The sequence below is a fragment of the Myotis davidii genome, unplaced genomic scaffold (assembly GCF_000327345.1).
Source record: "Myotis davidii unplaced genomic scaffold, ASM32734v1 scaffold958, whole genome shotgun sequence".
Taxonomy (NCBI): domain Eukaryota; kingdom Metazoa; phylum Chordata; class Mammalia; order Chiroptera; family Vespertilionidae; genus Myotis; species Myotis davidii.
In genome coordinates this window covers 754,659-775,839 of record NW_006289714.1, presented here as the reverse complement: position 1 = coordinate 775,839, position 21,181 = coordinate 754,659, and the positions used below count along the sequence as shown (strand labels likewise).

Genomic DNA, 21,181 nt, shown 5'->3' with positions numbered 1-21,181 from the left:
ATGGCTAGCACGTCTAGTACTATGTTGAACAGGAGTGGTGAGAGTGGGCATCCCTGTCTTGTTCTTGTTCTAAGGGGAAATGAGTTTTAGTATTTTTTTGTCCATTGAGTATGACAGGTTTGTCATATGTGGCTTTTATTATGTTGAGGTATGATCCCTCTATTCCCACTTTGCTGAGAGTTTTATAAAGAAATGGGTGTTGGATTTTGTCGAATGCTTTTACTGCATCAATTGATATGATCATGTGATTTTTGTCTAGCAATCTGTATATGTACTATATCTCATTTATTGATTTGCAGATATTGTACCATCCTTGCATCCCCGGAATAAATCCCACTTGGTCATGGTGTATGATCTTTCTTATGTAATGTTGAATTCGTTTGCTAGAATTTTGTTGAGGATTTTAGTATCTATGTTGATCAAGGATATTGGCCTATAGTTCCCTTTTTTTTGTGGTGTCATTATATGGTTTTGGGATTAGGGTAATGGTGGCTTCATAGAAAGAGCTTGGAAGTGTTGCTTCCTCTTGAATTTTTTGGAATAGTCTGAGGAGGATAGGTTTTCGTTCTTCTTTGAATGCTTGGCAGAACTCCCCTGTAAAGCCATCTAGACCAGGGCTTTTGTTTGCTGGAAGATTTTTGATTACTGTTTCAATTTCTTTGGTAGTTATTGGCCTATTCAGGTTTTTTTATTCCTCCTGATTGAGTTTTGGAAGCTTATATTTTTCTAGGAATGTGTCCATTTCGTCGAGGTTGTCCAGTTTGTTGGAGAAGAGTTGTTCGTAGTATTTAGTATTTTTTTTTTTACAATTCTTTTGTATTTCTGTGGGGTCTGTTGTTACTTCACCTCTTTCATGTCCAATTTTGTTTATTTGGGTCCTCTCTCTTTGTTTCTTGGTGAACCTAGCTAGAGGTTCATCAGTCTTGTTTATCATTTCAAAGAACCAGCTCTTGGTTTTTGTTGATCTTTTGTATTGCTTCTTTGGTCTCTATGTCATTTATTTCTGCTCTGATCTTTATTATTTCCTTCCTTCTGTTTACGCTGTGCTTTTCTTGTTCCTGTCTTTCTAACTCTTTGAGTTGTAGGTTTAGATAATTTATTACCATTGTTTTTTCTTTTTTATGGTAGGCCTGTAGAGCTATGAACTTCCCTCTCAGGACTGCTTTCACTGTGTCTCATAGATTTTGGATTGTTGTGTTTTCATTGTCGTTTGTTGCCATGATGCTTTTTATTTCTTCTTTGATCTCTTTGGTAACCCAATCATTGTTTAATAGCATGCTGTTCGATATTTTTCATTGTTTTTATTGTAGTTGATTTCTAATTTTATGCCATTGTGATCTGAGAAGATGCTTGATATAATTTCTACCCTCTTGAATTTGAAAAGATTTTGCCTGTGTCCCAATGTGTGGTTTATCTTTGAAAATGACCCATGTGCACTTGAGAAGGAAGTATATGGTATTCTGTGGCTTTGGGGTGAAACGTTTTGAAGATGTCAATTACTTCCATCTGATCTACTGAGTCATTTAGGATTGATGTTTCTTTGCTGATTTTTTGTTTAGAGGATTTATCCAGTGGTGTAGTGGAGTATTAAGTCCCCTACTATGAGTATATTGCTGTCAATCTTTCCCTTGATATCCTCCAGAAGTTTTTTTTAGGTATTTCAGTGCTCCTGTATTGGGTGCATATATGTTTACCAGAGTTATATCTTCTTGTTGAATTGCTCCCTTTAGTATTATGAGGTGGCCTTCCTTATCTCTTGTTATGGCCTTCACTTTGAGGTCTAATTTGTGAGATATAAGTATTGCTTCCCCAGTTTGGTTTTTTTTCTTCATTTCCATTCACTTGAAAAACCTTTTTCCATACGTTTACCGTCAGTCTGTGTAAGTCCTTTGTTCTGAGGTGGGTCTCCTGTACACAGCAGTTATATGGGTCTTGTTTTCTTATCCACTCAGTTACCATATGTCTTTTGATTGGGGTATTTGTTCATTGCCATTTTTATTCTTTATGCCTGTGTTCCTTCTTCCCTTCCTATTTCTTTTTACAGCAGTCCCTTTAGTATTTTTTGCATTGCTGGTTTGGTGGCAATAAACTACCTTAGTCCTTTTTTGTCTTTGAAGCTCCTGATTTCACCCTCCACTTTGATTGATAGACTTGCTGGGTACAGTATTCTTGGATTCAGAACCTTGTTTTGCATGACTTTGTATATTTTATTCTGTTCCCTTCTGGCCTGATGTGTTTCTGTTGAGAAATCAGTCGATAGTCTGATGGAAGATCCCTTATAGGTAACTTTCTGTCTCTCTCTGGCAGCCTTTAAGATTCTTACTTTGTTGTTCGTTTGGCCCAATCTATCTATATGTTTACCCCTCCCCCCAGCCAGATGCCCTCAGTTGGCACCCCACACACCAAGCAGGGGCAGGGCCGGCCATCCCACCACCCACAGCCCCTCCCCATGGCCAGCCCCACCTCCAGATTGCCCCCCCCCATAAGGGGCGTGGCTTGCCGGCCAATTGCCTGTAGCCCCTCCCCCTAGGCAGCCGGCCACCCTCCCTCCGTGTCCTCCTCCTGACAGGCCTGGCCTTGATCTGCCCCCATTGGGGCCGGGCCAGCCAGACCCCACCTGTGCATGAATTTGTGCACTGGGCCTCTAGTTTAATTATAATGTGTCTTGGTGTTGGTCTTTTGGGGGTCATCTTGTTTGGGACTCTGTTAGCTTCTTGGACTTGTGTGAGTCTTTTCTTCTTTCCAATATCAGGGAAGTTTTCTGTCATTATTTCTTCAAACAGGTTTTCTATTCCTTGCTCAGTTTCCTCTCCTTCTGGGATCCCTATTATGCGGATGTTGTTTCGTTTCATGCTGTCCCAAAGTTTCATTAGGCTCTCCTCCTATTTTTTAAGTTTTTTTTCCAGTTGCTGCTCTGCTTGGGTATTTTTTCCTACTTTGTCTTCTAGCTCACTGATGCGGTCCTCCACTTCTAGTCTACTGTTGATGCTTTCTACTGTGTTCTTTATTGCAGCAATGTCATTTTCCATTTCTTGGTTCTTCATTTCCTTTTGGTTCTTACATATATTGTTGAATTCGTCTTCCATCCTTTTCAGCGTCCTTATGACCATTGCTCTGAATTCTTTCTCTGATATATTGCTTGCCTCTATTTCATTTACTTCCTTTTCTGGTGATTCCTTTTCTTTAGTATGTGGGCTATTTCTTTGTCTCCCCATGATCACTCCTCTGAGAGAGAGAGCTCTCTCTTTCTCTCTCCTGCGTTGACTTAAAGGCACAAAATACAACATGACAAAACACAATGCACAGGGCACCAAACACAAATGTATTCCCGATACTAATAACCCCAAATAAAGGTGACCACCAGAGCAAAGAGAATTAGGGGAGAGAAAAGAATGCAAAAGTGATATTGAGAAAAGGAAAAAATCTAAGAAAGAGAAGAAAAAAGGGGGAAAAATATATTCCTATGTGGAGAAAATTCCAAAAAACCAACAGCTAATCCAAAAAATGCAAACAACAAACACCGAGATTAATGCAAACAACCAGTAACAATTAATCCAAAAAATGCAAACAACAAACACCCAAACAACAAACCCCCAGATGAATCTGAGGAGGCAGAGCTCTCTCTAGGCCAGGGGTGGGCAAACTTTTTGACTCGAGGGCCACAATGGGTACTTAAACTGGACCGGAGGGCCGGAACAAAAGCATGGATGGAGTGTTTGTATGAACTAATATAAATTCAAAGTAAACATCATTACATAAAAGGGTACGGTCTTTTTTTTTTTTTTTTTTTTTTTTTTTTTTTTTAGTTTTATTCATTTCAAACGGGCCGTAGTTTGCCCACAGCTCCTCTAGGCAATTTCTGACTTTTCCATCCACAGATTGCCTTACCAGCTGTGTTTAATTCACCAATTCTGGGTGCATGTTGTTTGGTTCAGGTGTTCCTTCTATCTGCTCTGTGGGAAGGTGCAGGGCCTGTCCTAGTATTCGGTGCCGCTTTGTCTCCCTCTGGGCAAACTTTTTAGGCGGCCAGGGTGGCTGGAGTCTCGGAGTTTGCGGGTTCGCAGCTGAGGTAGCTGGTCCCTGGGCAATGTGGTTGTAGGGTCCCAGGAGGTATCTGAGGTCTCCCCAGTTGAAGGTAAGGCTGGGCTTCTGATCACAGCCGCTCTCCCCTTCAAGATGGCACAGTCTCTGTGGCATAGCTGGCTTCTCTGGGAGAGATTTCAGCAGTTGTGGAGGTTGCCCGGCCAGGGGATCCTGGTCCACCAGTCCCCAACAGTCCTGTGGAATATAGCTGTCCCTTACTCACAAATACACTCCCCACACATCCACGCACTCTCCTTTCACTCTCTTACTCACACAGTATCTTGCAGCCTGCCATCCCGTCGGCTGCCATCTTGAATTCCCCTAATTGTAATTTAGATAAATTTAGCAGAGGAGCAAATATGCACACACACAAATACATACATACATACGTACATATATACATATTTATATTTATTTATTTTAGAAATCTTTTTTAAAAATTTATTTTTAATATTTATTAAATTGATTGGGGTGCCATTGGTCAACATGAACATATCGATTTCAGGTATGGGTTTCTATGTTATAAGATCTGTATATTGTACTGTGTGCCCACCACCCAATACTTATACTTTTAAAACAAATATTTCAAAAGTAAGTTAATGTCCTGATCGAAACAGCTGTCAGAGCTGCATTGTGATTGTGGATGAAACAATTTTATTTGAATGAAAAATTCTATGTAGTAGATTCTTAAAATTTCCTCATCACTTTTTAAAGTTTTATGTGTAGTGAAAAATATTTTAATAGACTTGTTTCTCAACATGTGTTGATAATGAAGAAATTCAGTAACTTTTGTTTATTTGTTAAGAGTATTTTTTGGCTATTTGTGATTTACATTGGGATAACATGTTCACCCTTGAATTCATTTATAAGTGAAGTAGTGTGCCAACCTCATCACGTTTCATCACTTCCATGCCATGTGTATGAGACGATTTAAGCATTATGAATGATTCAAAAATAACGAGAGGCCTCAGTTTTGATCATAGAGTGGGTGGGTCAGAGTGAGAGAGAGAGAAAACTCTTTCATATTTGCTGTTTAATGGTTAGGAACTGAGCACTGGATCGGTCCTGGATTGGATACTGGCTCTGCCACTGCACACATGGGTTTGGTTAGCTACATGACATTGGACAAGTTACCTCTCTGAGTTCTAGAAAACTTCTCATCTGGGAAATAGAGATGATAATAGCATCTACTTTATAATGTAGATGAATTGAAGTAATAATGCATGTGAAGCCCACAGCAAAGTGTCTGAAATACTGTGAACATTCCAATACTGGAACTTATTCTCACCATTACTGTAGTAGAAAGAATTCATTTGGATCTGGAAATTAAAATATCTACAATATGTTTTATTTATGATTACTTTTGTAGCGAGCAGCATAGAAAAAATGTTTTGTCCAAAAAGTAATGAACTTTAAAATGAACTATAAAGATTTTAGCAATACTGCTGATATTTTCCCTGCCTATCCTTTTCATTTTTTCAAATAAGAAATGTTTTATGGATATATTCTGCACTGTTGAAACATAGATTCTGATTTAAGAAGGCTATCATTCTGTCCTACGTCTTTTACCCCTTTTCTAACAATGGTATCTTGATTTCATAATCTACCCATTAACTGTGTATTATGCCATACTTATGTCCAGACCCTTTCCCTGTGATAAGATGTGTGTAACAGGAAATTTAGAGGATGGATAAAAAGCTGGAGAATGGGGGGTATGGCCTTGTCCTAGGTTTTCATGTTAGATGGGTTGTATGCTGTCCTAATGAGAATGAGAAAAGGCTTCCAAGTGAGATAGACAAATTATGCTCATGTGTTTTTTGTCTTCGTATTTTAAGTTTCTTAATGTGCTAAAACTCAAATCAGTACAATACAGTTTTTTAGTATAAACATTAACTTAGAAATATGTTATCATAGTTAATATTGCAGTTATTTAGTTAATTTGTTGACATTACATTATGACCAAATATGGGAATTTTTTTTTAATTCTTATTGCCAGAAGAAATAAATCAACAAATACAGAATAAAATTTGACAAGACCAAAAAAAAAAAGAAAGAGCATTATATTCATTATATTTTGGACTGATTTTTTTTAAGTACATATAAATAGTTCATAACAGTAAATTAAAAGGTAAGATTAGACCTAGTATTTCAGTTTTTGTGTGCATTATAAACCTAAATCTCATGTGAGAAAACTAATGGAAGTATAAATCTATAACACTTGGTAACTCTCTCTTTATCAGTTTATCACTCAAGCCCTATCAGAAGGTTGGTTTGAATTGGTTGGCATTGGTACATAAACATGGACTCAATGGCATTTTGGCAGATGAAATGGTAAGTAATAACTCTATTTCTAGGATTTTTCATTAAAAGACATCCTTGCTGTCATTTAAAGAATGAAATTTTCCCTTAACTGTAGTTTACTTCCCTCACTTCAGTATCTATATCCCTCTCACTCTTCCCGGTTTTGTACTGCTTGTCTTAGCTCTAGCCTCCTTACTACCCCAACCCCAAATGAATATGGGTTTTTTGCTATCTGATTATCAAACTAATGAATGAGATTGTACTATATGCACTTGTCCATAGCTGCCGTTAAAATTAAAATTTATCATAGATACTTGACCTTGTTAGTAAATAAATTCATACATTTATCAGAACTTCATCAACATCATTTCCACTATTTTGCTAGATGTCTCTGAGTTTCTGTTCTTTCCCAAGTCATATTTGCTTGAACCTAGACTTGGGCAGTTTATTACAGCCAGTAGTCTAGGTACTATTGCATAGAAACTTGCCTTTTAACCTTACCTTCTTCCTCCAGCTATACTTTTTTCAAAGTATTTATTAAAAATGAGTCATGATCTGTGGAGAAAATATTTATTGAATACACATATATATATAACACTGTGTGTTAGATTTCCAAAATAAAAATGAACATGAATAGTGATCTTCGTTCTCTAATTACATTCTAGTAATCTTAAGGGCTTCCACTATTTCTACACGCATGTCATTTTAAAGCAAAGGTACTGTTTAGCTGTTTACCTGATAGAAAAATGAATAATGTATGCAGGATTTCAAAATAGGTAAAGCAGTTAGATATAGAACATTAAGGTTGTGGGAAAACTGCATTTGAGCAGTCAGTCTGGGTTTTGGATTACAACTTTGCCTTTCTTGAGTCATTTGCTCTTTATCAATGACCTAATCTCTCATTGCCAACATTAATAAAATGTAGTAATTTTTATGTTATAAAATCTTACGTTTGGTATCAAATGAGGTATATTATTTGAACCTGTTTTTGTAACTTGTAAAGGACAATATTTGTGATAAGTTAGTGTCTTAGTCTGTTGGGGCTACCACAATATCAAAGACTGCGTGGCTTAGCAGAAATTTATTTCTCATAGTTCTGGAGGCTGGAAGTCTTAAGATCAAGATGTGGCAGGTTTGGTTTCTCCTAAGGCCACTCTTTTTGGTTTGTAGTTAGCCACTTTTTTGGTGTGCCCACACATGGCCTTTTCTCTGTGTGCAGACATCCTTAATGTCTCTCTCTCTCTCTCTCTCTCTCTCTCTCTCTCTCTCTTTCTCTTTCTCTCTCTCTCTTTCTCTCTCTAAAAATCCTCACCCGAGGATATGTCTATTGATTTTTAGAGAAAGGGGAAGTGAGGGAGAGAAAGAGAAACATCAATGTGAGAGAGACATAGATTGTTTGCCCTCCTTTCATGCCCAACTGGGAATTGAACCTGCTACCTTTCAGTATACAGGATGACACTTCAAGCAACTGAACCACATTGGCCAGGGCTCTCTTTCTCTTCTTTTAAGAGGGGTTTGGGTCCTACGTTTACGACCTTATTTAACCTTAATGGTCCTATCTTGAAATATAGTCGGTCAGTTACACCAGGGGTTAGGGTTTCAACACATGAATTGCAAGTGGGAGGGGGGGCAAGGGGGGATTTCATTTTTGAACAGATGATAATATCTTTCTCCCCTGAGGAGCTAAACCTCTTCAATACCTTTTTGTGAAAAACAAACACTTTATTGATATATAATTCAGCTGCAATAAAACATGCAATGTTCACCTTAGTGAATTTTTACATATATGTACCCCTGTGTGTGATCACCTCCCAGATCAACATTTTTATCACCTCAGAAAGTTCCTTTATAACCACCACCATTTGGATGCCTATCACCATATCAGTTTTTTATGATTTTGAACTTTATATAAATAGAACCGTGTGGTATATACTGTTTATTTCTGGCTCTTTTTTTTTTTTAAATATATTTCATTGATTTTTTACAGAGAGGAAGGGAGAGAGACAGAAAGCCAGAAACATCGATGAGAGAGAGACATCGATCAGCTGCCTCCTGCACATGCCCCACCGGGGACGTGCCCGCAACCCAGGCACACGCCCTTGACCGGAATCGAACCCGGGACCCTTCAGTCCGCAGGCCAACGCCCTATCCACCGAGCCAAACCGGTCTCGGCATTTCTGGCTCTTTTTTAAAAAAATATATTTTATTGATTTTTTACAGAGAGAAAGGGAGAGAGAGATAGAGAGTTAGAAACATCCATGAGAGAGAAACATCGATCAGCTGCCTCCTGCACATCTCCCACTGGGGATGTGCCCGCAACCCAGGTACATGCCCTTGACCGGAATCGAACCTGGGACCTTTCAGTCCACAGGCCGACGCTCTATCCACTGAGCCAAACCGGTTTCAGCTATTTCTGGTTCTTTTGATGCATCACAAATTTACTGAAATTTGAGTATTTACATGTATCAGCTACTATATTGGCATATAGAAGTCCATAGTATAAGTCTGCTATAACATGTTTATCCATTCTTATGTTGATGGGCATTAGGTTATTTCCAGTGTTTGGCTCTTATATTATAATAGGATATGAACTTCCTTACTCAAGCCTTTTTGTGGAAATATTCTCCCATATAGAATATGGAGTGGAATTGTTGAATAATAAGGTTATATCTTTAACTCTAATTAGTCATTAGAACATTGTAATTAGTCCATCTAGTGTGTATTAAATGTTTGCTTTATATAAAGTTACCAAAATTATATCCTTTATGTGCAATGCAAAGATCTTCCATATTAATGTATGTCACATATTAACTAGCAGTTATGATATATCTTGCTCATTAAACTAAGTTGTGATTTCCCTTGGATATTTGTTTCTTTTATCTCATTAAGAACTGAGAACCTAATAGAAATTCTCATAGTGTTGCATTATAGGGAATCAAAACCAGAAATATATTTTTTCTTTCGTATTTTTCAATATTTATTTGTTTTGTTTGTTTATCTTTACATTTCATATATTGTCTTTTGAACTTTTAATTTTAGGGCCTAGGAAAAACTATTCAAGCCATTGCATTCCTGGCATACCTCTATCAGGAGGGTAATAAAGGTCCTCATTTGATCGTTGTTCCTGCGTCAACTATAGGTTTGTAGTACTGTGGACAACCATACTTGACTACACTATTTTTTTAAATATATTTTTATTGATTTCAGAGAGGAAGGGAGAGGGATAGAGAGATAGTAACATCAATGATGAGAATCATTGATTGGCTGCCTCGTGCATGCCCCCCACTGAGGGGGATCAAGGCCACATCCCAGGCATGGGCCCCTGGCCAGAATCGAACCTGGGACCCTTTCGTCCACAGGCTGACGCTCCATCCACTGAGCCAAACCAGCTAGGGCTTGACTATAGCCTATTTTACATAGGGAGAAGAAGAGCCGTGTGTGTATGTACGATTCCTTAGTTTGTGGAGGTGCATATTTATTTCTGTGGTCTCCTTACTGTGTGTGTGTGTGTGTGTGTGTGTGTGTGTGTGTGTGTGTGTTTGAATGTACTAGAAGTCTTTTAAAGAAAAAACTCACGTATAAGTCAACTATTATAGGTCAAAGACCATTTGATAACATTTATCTTGTTTTCATAATACTTATAAATTGTTTTGATGAATAACTAAAAGAAACTAAGTACATTTAAATTTATAATTAAACATTTATTGAGTCAGAAATATGCAACTCATCCGCATTCAAATTATTGTTATATTCTTGCTCAATTGATTGGATGTAGAATAGAGTAAGAGAATGTATGTATGAATGTAACCAAAATTGACATTTCTTTAAATTGGAAATCATTAATCACCTATAAATACAATGGTTGGTTCTCTGCCCTTTATTTGATGCCACCTCAAAACCTCAAAACAATTGTAATTATCAGGAGTGAAATTGGGAAGGTCCTATAATTTAAAAAAAATCACCTTGTATTATTTTATAAAATAATTTCTGGGCAAAATTTGTCAAATTGTAGTGTTGATTTTATTGCATACACATAATCCTGTTGTAGCAGATGCAAGTAATATCTCTTATTTCATAGATAACTGGTTAAGGGAAGTTAATTTATGGTGCCCCACTTTGAAGGTGCTCTGTTACTATGGTAAGAATATATCATTTTGCTTTAATTTAAAAATTTTAACACAGTAGAGTACAATAAGTACAATCAAAATGCATATTGTTTTAAATTCTAGGTTCTCAAGAAGAACGTAAACAGATAAGATATAACATTCATAGTAAATATGAAGAATACAATGTAATTGTGACCACGTAAGTATTGAGAAAAAAAGTTTTTTAGAAAGAAATTTTGTGCAGCTTCCAAGTTTAAAAAAAAATTTAATATTAATATGAAGGAAAGTTTATGCTAAGAATTGTGCAACTACAATAATGGAATGATTTATGATGAGGATTCAGGCATTTTTTCAGTTTGGTATATAAAACCAAGATTGCAGTTTTTTGCTAGTACATTAGGTGACTGATTGGTTATAAAAAGGTTTTGTCTACTTGACTGCAAGTATAGTGTTATAATATTTTCTCAGTTAAAGTAACATTTAACTCCTACAACTCAATGACAAGAAATGAACAAAGGACATGAAAAGACATTTCTCCGGAGGAGTCATACAGATGGCCAACAGACATGAAAAGATTCTCAACATCACTAATCATCATGGAAATGCAAATTAAAACCACAATGAGAAACCACCTCACACAAGTCAGAATGGCTATTATCAAAAAGTCAACAATCACTTGTGTTTTGCAAGGATTTGGAGAAAGGGGAATTCTTGTACACTGCTGGTGGGACTGCAAATTGGTGTAGTCACTGTGGAAAACAGAATGGAGATTCCTTAAAAAAATAAAAATAGATCTTCTCTACAACGTACCATCAATTCCACTCCTGATATCATCCAAAGAGAATAAAAACACTAATTTGAAAAGATGATATGCATCATTTATAATAGCCAAGATTTGGAAATAACCTATGTGTCTATCCATAGATGAATGGATAAAGGAGATGTGGTATATATGTACATGTACAATGAAATATCACACAGCAATAAAGAATGAAATCTGCCCTGGCCGGTTTGGATCAGTGGTTAGAATAATCGCCCATGTACTGAAGGACCACAGATTCAATTCCCAGTCAAAGTTGCAGGTTCCCCAGCCCCAGTAGGGGCTCATAAGGAAGGCAACCAATTGATGTGTCTTTCACGTTGATATTTCTCATATAGATGTTTCTGTCTCTCTCCCCCTCCTCCCTCCCTCCCACTCTAGAAATCAATGGAAAAAATATCATTGGGTGAGGATTAAAAAAAACGAAATATTGCCATTTGCAACAACTTAGACCTAAAGGGCATTATGCTAAGTGAATAGATTAAACCCAGAAAGACAAATACCATATGGTTTCACCTATGTGTGTAATCTTAAAAAACCCATGAAAACAGACTCATAGAAACACCAGAAGGATGGTTGCCAGAGAGGAGATGTTTAGGGAGATGGGTCAAAAAGGTTAAGGGGAATATAGTTAATAATGTGATAAGTTTGTATGGTGACAGATGATTACTAAAATTAGCAGGTAATCACATTGTAAGATATAAAAGTATTGTACACCTGAAACTAATATAATATTGTATATCAACTATACTTAAATAAAACTTTAAAAATAAAAAGCATTTCTTTAAAAAATAACAATAAAGTAACATTTAAGATATTCCACCAAGGTAATTTATAATATTTCTATCTTGCAAGTATTAATAGTAAATACAATGTAATCTTAGTGAAAAACTTGAGAGTTAGAAATAAGGATGGAAAATATAACCAAATAAGTTAATCATTAGTAGCTAATTGGCATAAATATCTAGCAGAAAATTTAATGCTCATTTATTAAATAGGTTATCTTAAGCATATTAAGTATATTTAAAGGAGGCCATGATTAAAATAATTCATTCAAAAATTGTTTATATAGACTTGTACTTCTACTAACTGTTATTTCTTGGATCTACTCTGCTAGTTTAATATAATAGCATGTTCTTAACAGAAATATCTTAGCATAATGTCCTTTTTTCTGCTGCTTTTAAAAATATAACAGTTCATGAAGTGAAGTGTATAACAAGTGCAGATTACATATACATTACCAAAATTGGCTTCTTCCTAGGTATGTAGAAGTTGTCTGATTACAGTATAATATTTAAATATTCTTTTAGCTACCTATGGAAGCAATATACAAACACACACACACACACACACACATATATATATACATACTAGACGCCTATTGCAGGAAGATTCCTGCAAAAATAGGGCTTTGCTCCCATCTCAGCTGCTGCTGCCCTGCCCATCTCTGCCGCCCCTACCCCACCCTTCTCTGCCGATTCTCTCCCACCCGTCTCCGCAACCTCGGCTCTGTTGCTTGCCTTCCTTCTATGATGTCTTCAGTCTTCGCTCCCAGCTGGTATATGCAAATTAGCCATCATCTTTGTTGGTTAATTTGCATATCATGCTGATTAGCCAATGGGAGGCATAGTGAAGGTATGGTCAATTACCATGTTTGTCTGTTATTAGATAGGATTTGGTTACTGATTTCAGAGAGGGAGGGGAAAGGAGAGAAAGATAGGAACTTCAATGATGAGAGGGAATCATTGATAGGCTGCCTTCTGCACGCCCTCCACTGGGGATTGTGCCCGCATCCCAGGCATGTGCCCTGAACAGGTATTGAAAGTCGACCTGGTTCATAGGTCGACACTCAAATCACTGAGCCGCACTGGCTGGGCCATTTTTAAACTTGATTACATGTGCATCAGTAATTATTAGATAAATTACATTACATTGATATTTATTTGAGCACCAACTAGTAGTATCTTTTAGATACCAGTGAGTAAAAGTGTATAAATAAAAATAATTTTACAAAGCAATAAATCTTACTAGTGGCTCATAAAGGTAAAACCCTAGAGATTTCTTTTTTCTTTTGGTGACAGGTATAATTGTGCAATCAGCAGTTCTGATGACCGTGGTCTCTTTCGACGATTAAAACTTAATTACGCAATTTTTGATGAGGGCCATATGCTGAAGAATATGGGCTCTATTCGCTACCAGCACCTTATGACAATTAATGTAAGAGAGTGTGAATTTTTCCAATTTTGATAACATTTCATATAATGTATTTTAATGTAAGTAGTATTTTATATCAGGGTTCAGCAAACTTTTTCTGTAAAGGGCCAAATAGGAAATATTTTATACTTTGTGGACTATTTAGCCTCTGTCACTTGTTTTGCTGTTTTGTACAACCCTTTAAAATTGTAAAAACCATTCATAGCTCATAAGCCTCAATTTACCACCTCTGTCTTGTGTGATAAACTCTGAATATTAAATATAATCTATTTTCATTACCTCATAAAGTGATCTAAGGATGCAAGTTACCTATTTAAGAAGTGAAACCATTAGTTTTACACATTCTGCCTTAAGATACAATAGGTGATAATTTTTTTTAAATTACTAACCTTTTACAGAATGTTACATTATTAATAATGGTATTAATCCCCCCCACCACCACCACCACTGCAGAAGGTAGACAAAGAAGGATGTGTCTCTAATTTAAAAAACCAACTAACCTTAATTACCTTCATTCACAGGCAAATAACCGTTTGCTGCTCACAGGCACACCTGTACAGAATAATCTATTAGAACTCATGTCGCTGTTGAATTTTGTTATGCCACACATGTTTAGTAGTAGCACAAGTGAAATACGAAGAATGTTTTCTTCTAAGACAGTAAGCATAAATTCATATTTTCTCCCAAATATGTTACTTTGTGTTTTACCTGGGTCATTCTTCTATTTTGTTTTTTTGTTGTTTTCATGTTGAAATTTAAGTAGTCGATACTCCTATCCTTGGATGAGTTGAGAAATCAGCCAAAACACAATGAGAAATGAATTGCTGACTTCTGTAATCTGTGTCTAAAAGTTTTGGTTTTTAACATGCTAATTTTCTGAAGAATAACAATTTTAAATTAGTGGAAGTCTCTGATATATAATATTTGCAAAAAGTTTTGATCGTTGCTTTTTCTTTATTAAAATTGGTCAGGAAAATTAGCACTTTTTTTTTTTTTAACAGGTGAACTGTAGAACTAGGCAAAGGTTGAAAATTCCTATCCTGGGACATAGTTTTGAAATAAAAGTTCATAAATACAAAAGTAACAGTTTCTAAAAGTTACAATAAAGAAATCCGTTTAGATGAAAATCTTGTTAATTTTCTCCTGATTGTTTAGAAAAAGCACAATATATAGTCTTTAAAAACTCGTAAATTCTTCCATATAGCAATGTTAATATAGATTCTTGATTCTCCTGTTGTACATATTTTGCAAGCATTTTCTGTGATAGTCTTCTGCTGCAATTAACTGCCTTTTTAACTCACTAATGAATTTTTTCTCACTTGATGATACCTTTACATTTTAGAATAAAATTCCACTTTAATTCTCCAAAATTAACCAGTTTTGACTAATAACTATGCCCATTTTTTAGAGCACATGATTCACATCACCTGTACTAGTTTTCTTTTAGGGCCGTTTTCCACAAATAAATACAAGTTTTTTGCCTCTCTCTCATACTCTTCATCTCACCTTTTCCCACCCCCTTTCCCCTTGGCAACAGGGTAACACAATCTCTCTCTGTCTGTCTCTCTCTCTCTCTCTCTCTCTCTCTCTCATACACACACACCCACACGCACATACTTTTTCATTACATTCTCTAGGTAATCAGTAACAACTCATCAGTTAATGACTTCTGAAAACTAACCTAGTACAGTTCAGCAGAATACACAATTTATATGTCATGAAATCTCAAAATACATATGGAGCTTTAAGTAGATTATAGCCCAGAATACAAATGTGGAGTTCCATCTAGAATAAATGGAGTTTCTATGCAAAACAACTCAAATTTTCATGTTGTGTAATATTGTTATTGTGATCATTTAAATGAATATAATTTCTAAAAGCATATGTTCTTATTTTATTTAGAAATCAGCAGATGAGCAAAGTATATATGAAAAGGAGAGAATAGCACACGCAAAACAAATTATAAAACCATTTATTCTCAGAAGAGTAAAAGATGAGGTAATTGTTATCTGCATATTTTTTATTATGATTGTTTTTTAAAATGTCTGTGTTCGTCTTTATCTGATTGTTTTACTTAAACTGGTTTCCTCACTCAGGTTCTCAAGCAGCTGCCCCCCAAGAAGGACCAGATTGAGTTGTGTCCCATGTCGGAGAAACAGGAGCAACTCTACCTGGGTCTTTTCAGCAAATTGAAAAAGTCTATCAATAACTTGGGTATAATCTGATTTTCACAATTTTATGTGAAAAATGATCTTGTACTGGGGAAGCATTTTGTTTAGTCATATTATAGTGGGCTCCACTCATTTTTTTAAGTTAGTTGTAATATGAAGAAATAATTTTAGCTCTTTGTTTACATTGAGATATATTTCAACAAACAGCTGTCAGCTTCTTTATGTTTGTTTTTTGTATTTTTTAAAAATCTGTCTCTTTGGATCACAGAAAAAAACACAGAAATGTGCAATGTCATGATGCAGTTGAGAAAAATGGCCAATCATCCTCTATTACATCGCCAATATTACACAGCTGAAAAGCTCAAGGAAATGTCCCAGCTGATGCTGAAGGTAAAGGTCCCATCTTACATTAACACTAAGCTTTCTTACCACTGTTAAACACGAGAGTCACTTGTTAGGCTAAAAATCAGACCATTGACCCTAATAAGCGATTAACTTAACCACATTTAGGAAAAACAAATATGTTTTAAGACAAAGTTCAAGATAATTTGAGAGACATAAGAGCCAAGAAGGACTGACCAGGAATCAGCCAACTACCTCTGGAGGAACAAATATGGTAGTCTGTTTTTATAAATAAAGTTTTATTCTAACAGCCACAGCCAGCCTTTTGTTTTGGCATTGTCTGTGACTGCTTTCTCAATTAAAGGGCAGAGTTGAATGTTGGCCAAACAGATCATTTAGCCTACAGAGTCTAAAATATTTACTGTCTGGCCTTTTGCAGAAAAGGTTTGCCAATTCTTGATCTAGACTTTATAATATACTTTTTTTTTCCCCATAAGATTTCTCAGATTTTATCGCCTGGGTAGTGAGTCATTTTTCTCTATTTTTTTCATTTTATCCCTTGTTTTAGCCATTACTCTTTATTTTTACCTCATTCTTCTTTAGCACCTACCCATATTTCTTCTGTTAAAAGAAGCCATTTGCTTTTTTTTAAAATATATTTTTTATTGATTTCAGAGAAGGAGAGGGAGAGAGAGAAAAACATCAACAATGAGAGAGAATCAGTGATTGGCTGCCTCCTGAACGCCCCACAGTGGGCATCAAGCCTGCAACCTGGGTATATGCCCTGACTGGGAATCGATCTCTGATCTCCTGGTATCAAACCCTGACCTCCTGGTTCATAGGTCGATACTCAACCTCTGAGCCACGCCGGCTGGGCAGCAGTTATTTGTTTTGATTTTTTTTTTTTACTATTATTTTTAAATTTACTATGGAAAATTTCAAACATGTAAAAGTAGAGAGAATTGTATAATGAAATCCTCTGCCCATATAATCTTTTTTTTTTCCCCCCCCCATATAATCTTAACACATTTTCTGCGATTATTATCTGGAATGACACTACTCTTTATTTTTTATCTATTTAAGTGTAGTTGCTATACAATGTTAATTTAATTTGAGGTGTACAGTATAGGGATTCAACATTTTTATACCTTACAATGTGATCACTCACTAATACTGTTCATCATCTGCTACTGCAAACTTATCACATCATTACTGATATTCCCCTTCCTTTTTTTTTCACCCTTCTCCCTTTCCCTTCCCCTTCCCCTCAGGCAACCGTCCATTTGGTCAGTTTTTATGAATCTATTCTTGTTTGTTCATGTGGGGTTTTTTGTATTTTTTTTACATTCTACATATAAGTAATACCATATGTTACTTATCTTTGTCTGATTTATTTCACTTAGCATAATATCCTGTTGTTGCAAATGGCAGGATTTCATACTTTTTTATTTCTCTGTAATATTCATTGTACTTATATATCACATCTTCTTTATCCATCTATCTATGGACACTTAGGTTGCTTCCATATCTTAGCTGTTGTAAATGATAATGCACTCAACATAGGAATGCATATATCTTTTCAAGTTAGTGTTTTTGTTTTCTTCAGATAAGTGCCAGAAGTGGAATTACTGAGTTGTATGATAGATCTATTTTTAGTTTGTTTTTTTAAATATATTTTATTGAGTTTTTACAGAGAGGAAAGGAGAGAGATAGAGAGTTAGAAACATTGATGAGAGAGCAACATCGACCAGCTGCCTCCTGCACACTCCCCACTGGGGATGTGCCCGCAACCAAGGTACATGCCCTTGACTGGAATCGAACCTGGGACCTTTCAGTCCGCAGGCCGACGCTCTATCCACTGAGCCAAACCGGTTTCGGCTATTTTTAGTTTTTGATACTTCTCCGTATTGTTGTTCATAGTGCTACTGTGATCATTTAAATGAATGGTTATTTAAACCACTATGCAGTCCCACCAACAGTGCACAAAGGTAACACTACTCTTGTTTCCCTTCCCCAAGATTATTTTGAAATAAATTCTAGATCTTATTTCATCTATAAATATTTCATTATGCTAATTCTAAAATAGTAAGTACTTTCCCCCTTTATTGTACCTAAAAAATATTAGTTTTCTTTCTTATATATGTTGTCCTAAAATTTCTATGATTAAGATATTTTATCAGATGTGAACAATTTATTAGATTGTTTTGATCATATAAATTATCTTAATTTTGAAGTATGTGTATTGTTTGTTTTGCTTTGAGGAACCTACACATTGTGAAGCTAACCCTGACCTGATCTTTGAAGATATGGAAGTTATGACAGACTTTGAGTTACATGTTCTTTGTAAACAGTATCGGCACATTAATAACTTCCAGTTAGACATGGACTTGATTTTAGATTCTGGAAAATTCCGAGTTTTGGCACGCATTTTGTCAGAACTAAAAGAGAAGGTATTAAAGAAGAATGCTACTTCTTTTGTGTTTTTCCAATTAGTTAAACTTCTTAAGATAATTTTGGCATGATTTGACTTTCTTAAAGTTTTAGCCATTGTCTGTTCTGCATTCTTTTAGGAACTAGTGTTTCGAGCATTTGGGGAAGATACAGTAGTTCCCCCCTTATCTGCCCTTTTGCTTTCTGTGGTTTTAGTCACCAAAATCCAAACGTGATCCAAAAATATTAAATGGAAAATCCCAGAAATAAACAATTCGTAAGTTTTAAACTGCACACTATTCTAAGTTTTGTGATGAGATCTTGTGCTGTCTCACCTGGACATGAATCAGTATATGCCAGCATATTTACACTATGTACATTAGCCCATTAGTCACTTGGTAGTTCTCTCAGTTATCAGATCTGTAGTCGGTTATCAGATCGGCTGTGTAACGCAATGCTTGTATTCAAGTAACCCTTATTTTATTTATTAATGGCCCAAAGTGCAAGAGTAGTGATGCTAGTAATTTGGATATGCCGAAGACAAGCTGTAAAGTGCTTCCTTTAAGTGAAAAAGTATGTATGTAGAGGGAAAAAAAAACAGTATATGAGAGTTTGGTGCTACCCGTGGTTTCAGGCATCTACCATGGATCTTGAAATGTATTTCCCGCAGATAAGGGATTTCCACTGTATATGGGAGTATATTTTCCTGATTACTTTTCCTCTGTCGAACCTCCGAAAGAAAAGTAGAAGTTATTAGAACATATCTATATTGGTGTTTTTTAAAAAAGAATCTTATCATTATTTCATAGGTAACACTCTATCTCTATGATTGCTTCAAAATTAATATTTTGAAGATACTATGTTAAAGGTTAAGTAACACTACAGTTTATATGGGAAATAGCTTACATTAGTAAAAACACAACCCAAACAGTACTTTGTAGCTATTCCCATTTACTGACCTTACAAATCAAAACTGAAAATTGAATTTAGTTCTTAAGTTTAGAAATTAAGTTAATTTATATACAATCCAAAATAAGAATTTTACCTTAGTTATGATTATTTTTATTAAAGAAGCAGTTGAACATTAGGTATTTATAATTTTTCTTCCCATGTATTTAATACATATATGTATTTTCACAGGGTGATAGAGTTGTATTATTTAGCCAATTTACCATGATGCTGGATATTTTAGAGGCTCTTTTAAAACATCATCAGCATAGGTACCTCAGATTAGATGGAAAGACTCAGATTTCTGAAAGGTTGGTATACTTTACTTTAGTTTCAAAAATTTCTATCCACCTTACCCTCAAATTAGCTTAAATGTTTGCATTTTAAATGTCTAGAGCACTTGATAGAATTGTATTGCTTTGAGTCTTATGTGTGGTTACTTCTAGTAATTACCTGAAGATGAGGAACTTTTTTTAAAAAAAAATTTTTTTGGTCTGAATTGCATAAAGTATATTTTGAAACAGTTCTATAATTGTATACTTAGTAGTGTTTTTCTCTTTAAAAATCATTCAAAGTCTAAAGTACCTTATCTATAAACTGAGATTGTTTTAAAATCTTGGCCTTTCATATTTTAAGAGAAATTGAATAAGTTATGTTTTAATTCCCAAATGCTAAAAATGGTTATCTTGAAAAATGGAATGTTGTTTCTAGAGTGTTTAACTGCATTATATCTTGATTTATTTTTTATCAGCCAGAGTGAATTTTTTCTCCCTGCACTGTAGTGAGGGGAGTCATGATAAAGAGATTACACCAATACTGCTTGATCTTGAGATTCAGTTCATACTTATATTGTTTACTAGTAGCAGTTGACAGATTTTGGAGAAGGTTAAAGACTGAAAAGCCATATATAGAATTTAGAGAAGCCAGAACCGTTAAGGACAAAATAGTCCTTCAGGAATTAATCAATTCTGAATAGTTGAATTAAGTAAGAATTAGTAGAGATAAATGGCATAGAAAAGAAGTTGATGAATTGGGAAGCTCTTTCAATAATATAGCTGCAGATAATGTAGCTATAATTCAAAAAGCATGCATTTATATCTTCAAGTTTATTTTTCATGTGATGTGATTGTTTTCATTTTAATTATATACCTTTTAGTGAGATGTAACCTAATATATTTATCCTACAGGATTCATTTAATTGATGAGTATAATACCGATATGGATATCTTTGTGTTTCTGCTGTCAACAAAAGCTGGTGGCTTAGGAATAAACCTGACTTCAGCAAATGTTGTTATACTTCACGATATTGACTGTAACCCTTACAATGATAAACAAGCAGAGGATAGATGCCATAGGGTAGGCCAGACTAAGTAAGTGTTTTCAGTTGAAATGTTTTTTTAAATAAATCTTTTTTGTTCAGATTATTACAGTTGTTCCTCTTTTTTTTCCTCCATAGCTCCCCTCCGCCCAGTTCCCACCCCACCTCTGCCCTTACCCTTCCACTGTCCTCATCCATAGGTGTACAATTTCTTTTTTTTTTAATTTTTTTAATTAAATCTTTATTATTCAGATCATTACATTTGTTCCTCTTTTTTCCCCCATAACTCCCCTCCACCCAGTTCCCACCCCACCTTCTTCCCTCACTCCCCACCCACTGTTCTCATCCATAGGTGCACGATTTTTGTCCAGTCTCTTCCTGCACCCGCCACACTCCCCCCCCCCCCCAAGAATAGTCAGTGCACTCCCTTTCTATGCCCCTGATTCTC

The 21,181-nt window shown here is 35.6% G+C and overlaps 1 protein-coding gene across 4 annotated transcripts in view; it reads left to right on the top strand.

Moving 5' to 3' along the window:
* SMARCAD1 (SWI/SNF-related, matrix-associated actin-dependent regulator of chromatin, subfamily a, containing DEAD/H box 1) overlaps positions 1-21,181 on the top strand; it is a 92,301-nt gene that overhangs the window by 59,572 nt on the left and 11,548 nt on the right. For 3 of the 4 annotated variants that reach the window (XM_006762302.2, XM_006762300.2, XM_015562997.1), the window contains 12 exons: positions 6,324-6,414; positions 9,424-9,523; positions 10,463-10,522; positions 10,614-10,689; positions 13,392-13,527; positions 14,046-14,183; positions 15,427-15,522; positions 15,621-15,738; positions 15,964-16,085; positions 18,299-18,487; positions 19,608-19,726; positions 20,603-20,785. In XM_006762302.2, the coding sequence (XP_006762365.1) occupies positions 6,324-6,414; positions 9,424-9,523; positions 10,463-10,522; positions 10,614-10,689; positions 13,392-13,527; positions 14,046-14,183; positions 15,427-15,522; positions 15,621-15,738; positions 15,964-16,085; positions 18,299-18,487; positions 19,608-19,726; positions 20,603-20,785 (1,428 nt within the window). Of the gene's footprint in view, positions 1-6,323; positions 6,415-9,423; positions 9,524-10,462; positions 10,523-10,613; positions 10,690-13,391; positions 13,528-14,045; positions 14,184-15,426; positions 15,523-15,620; positions 15,739-15,963; positions 16,086-18,298; positions 18,488-19,607; positions 19,727-20,602; positions 20,786-21,181 lie in introns of those variants that run through there. The other variant, XM_015562998.1, reaches the window with a different exon arrangement.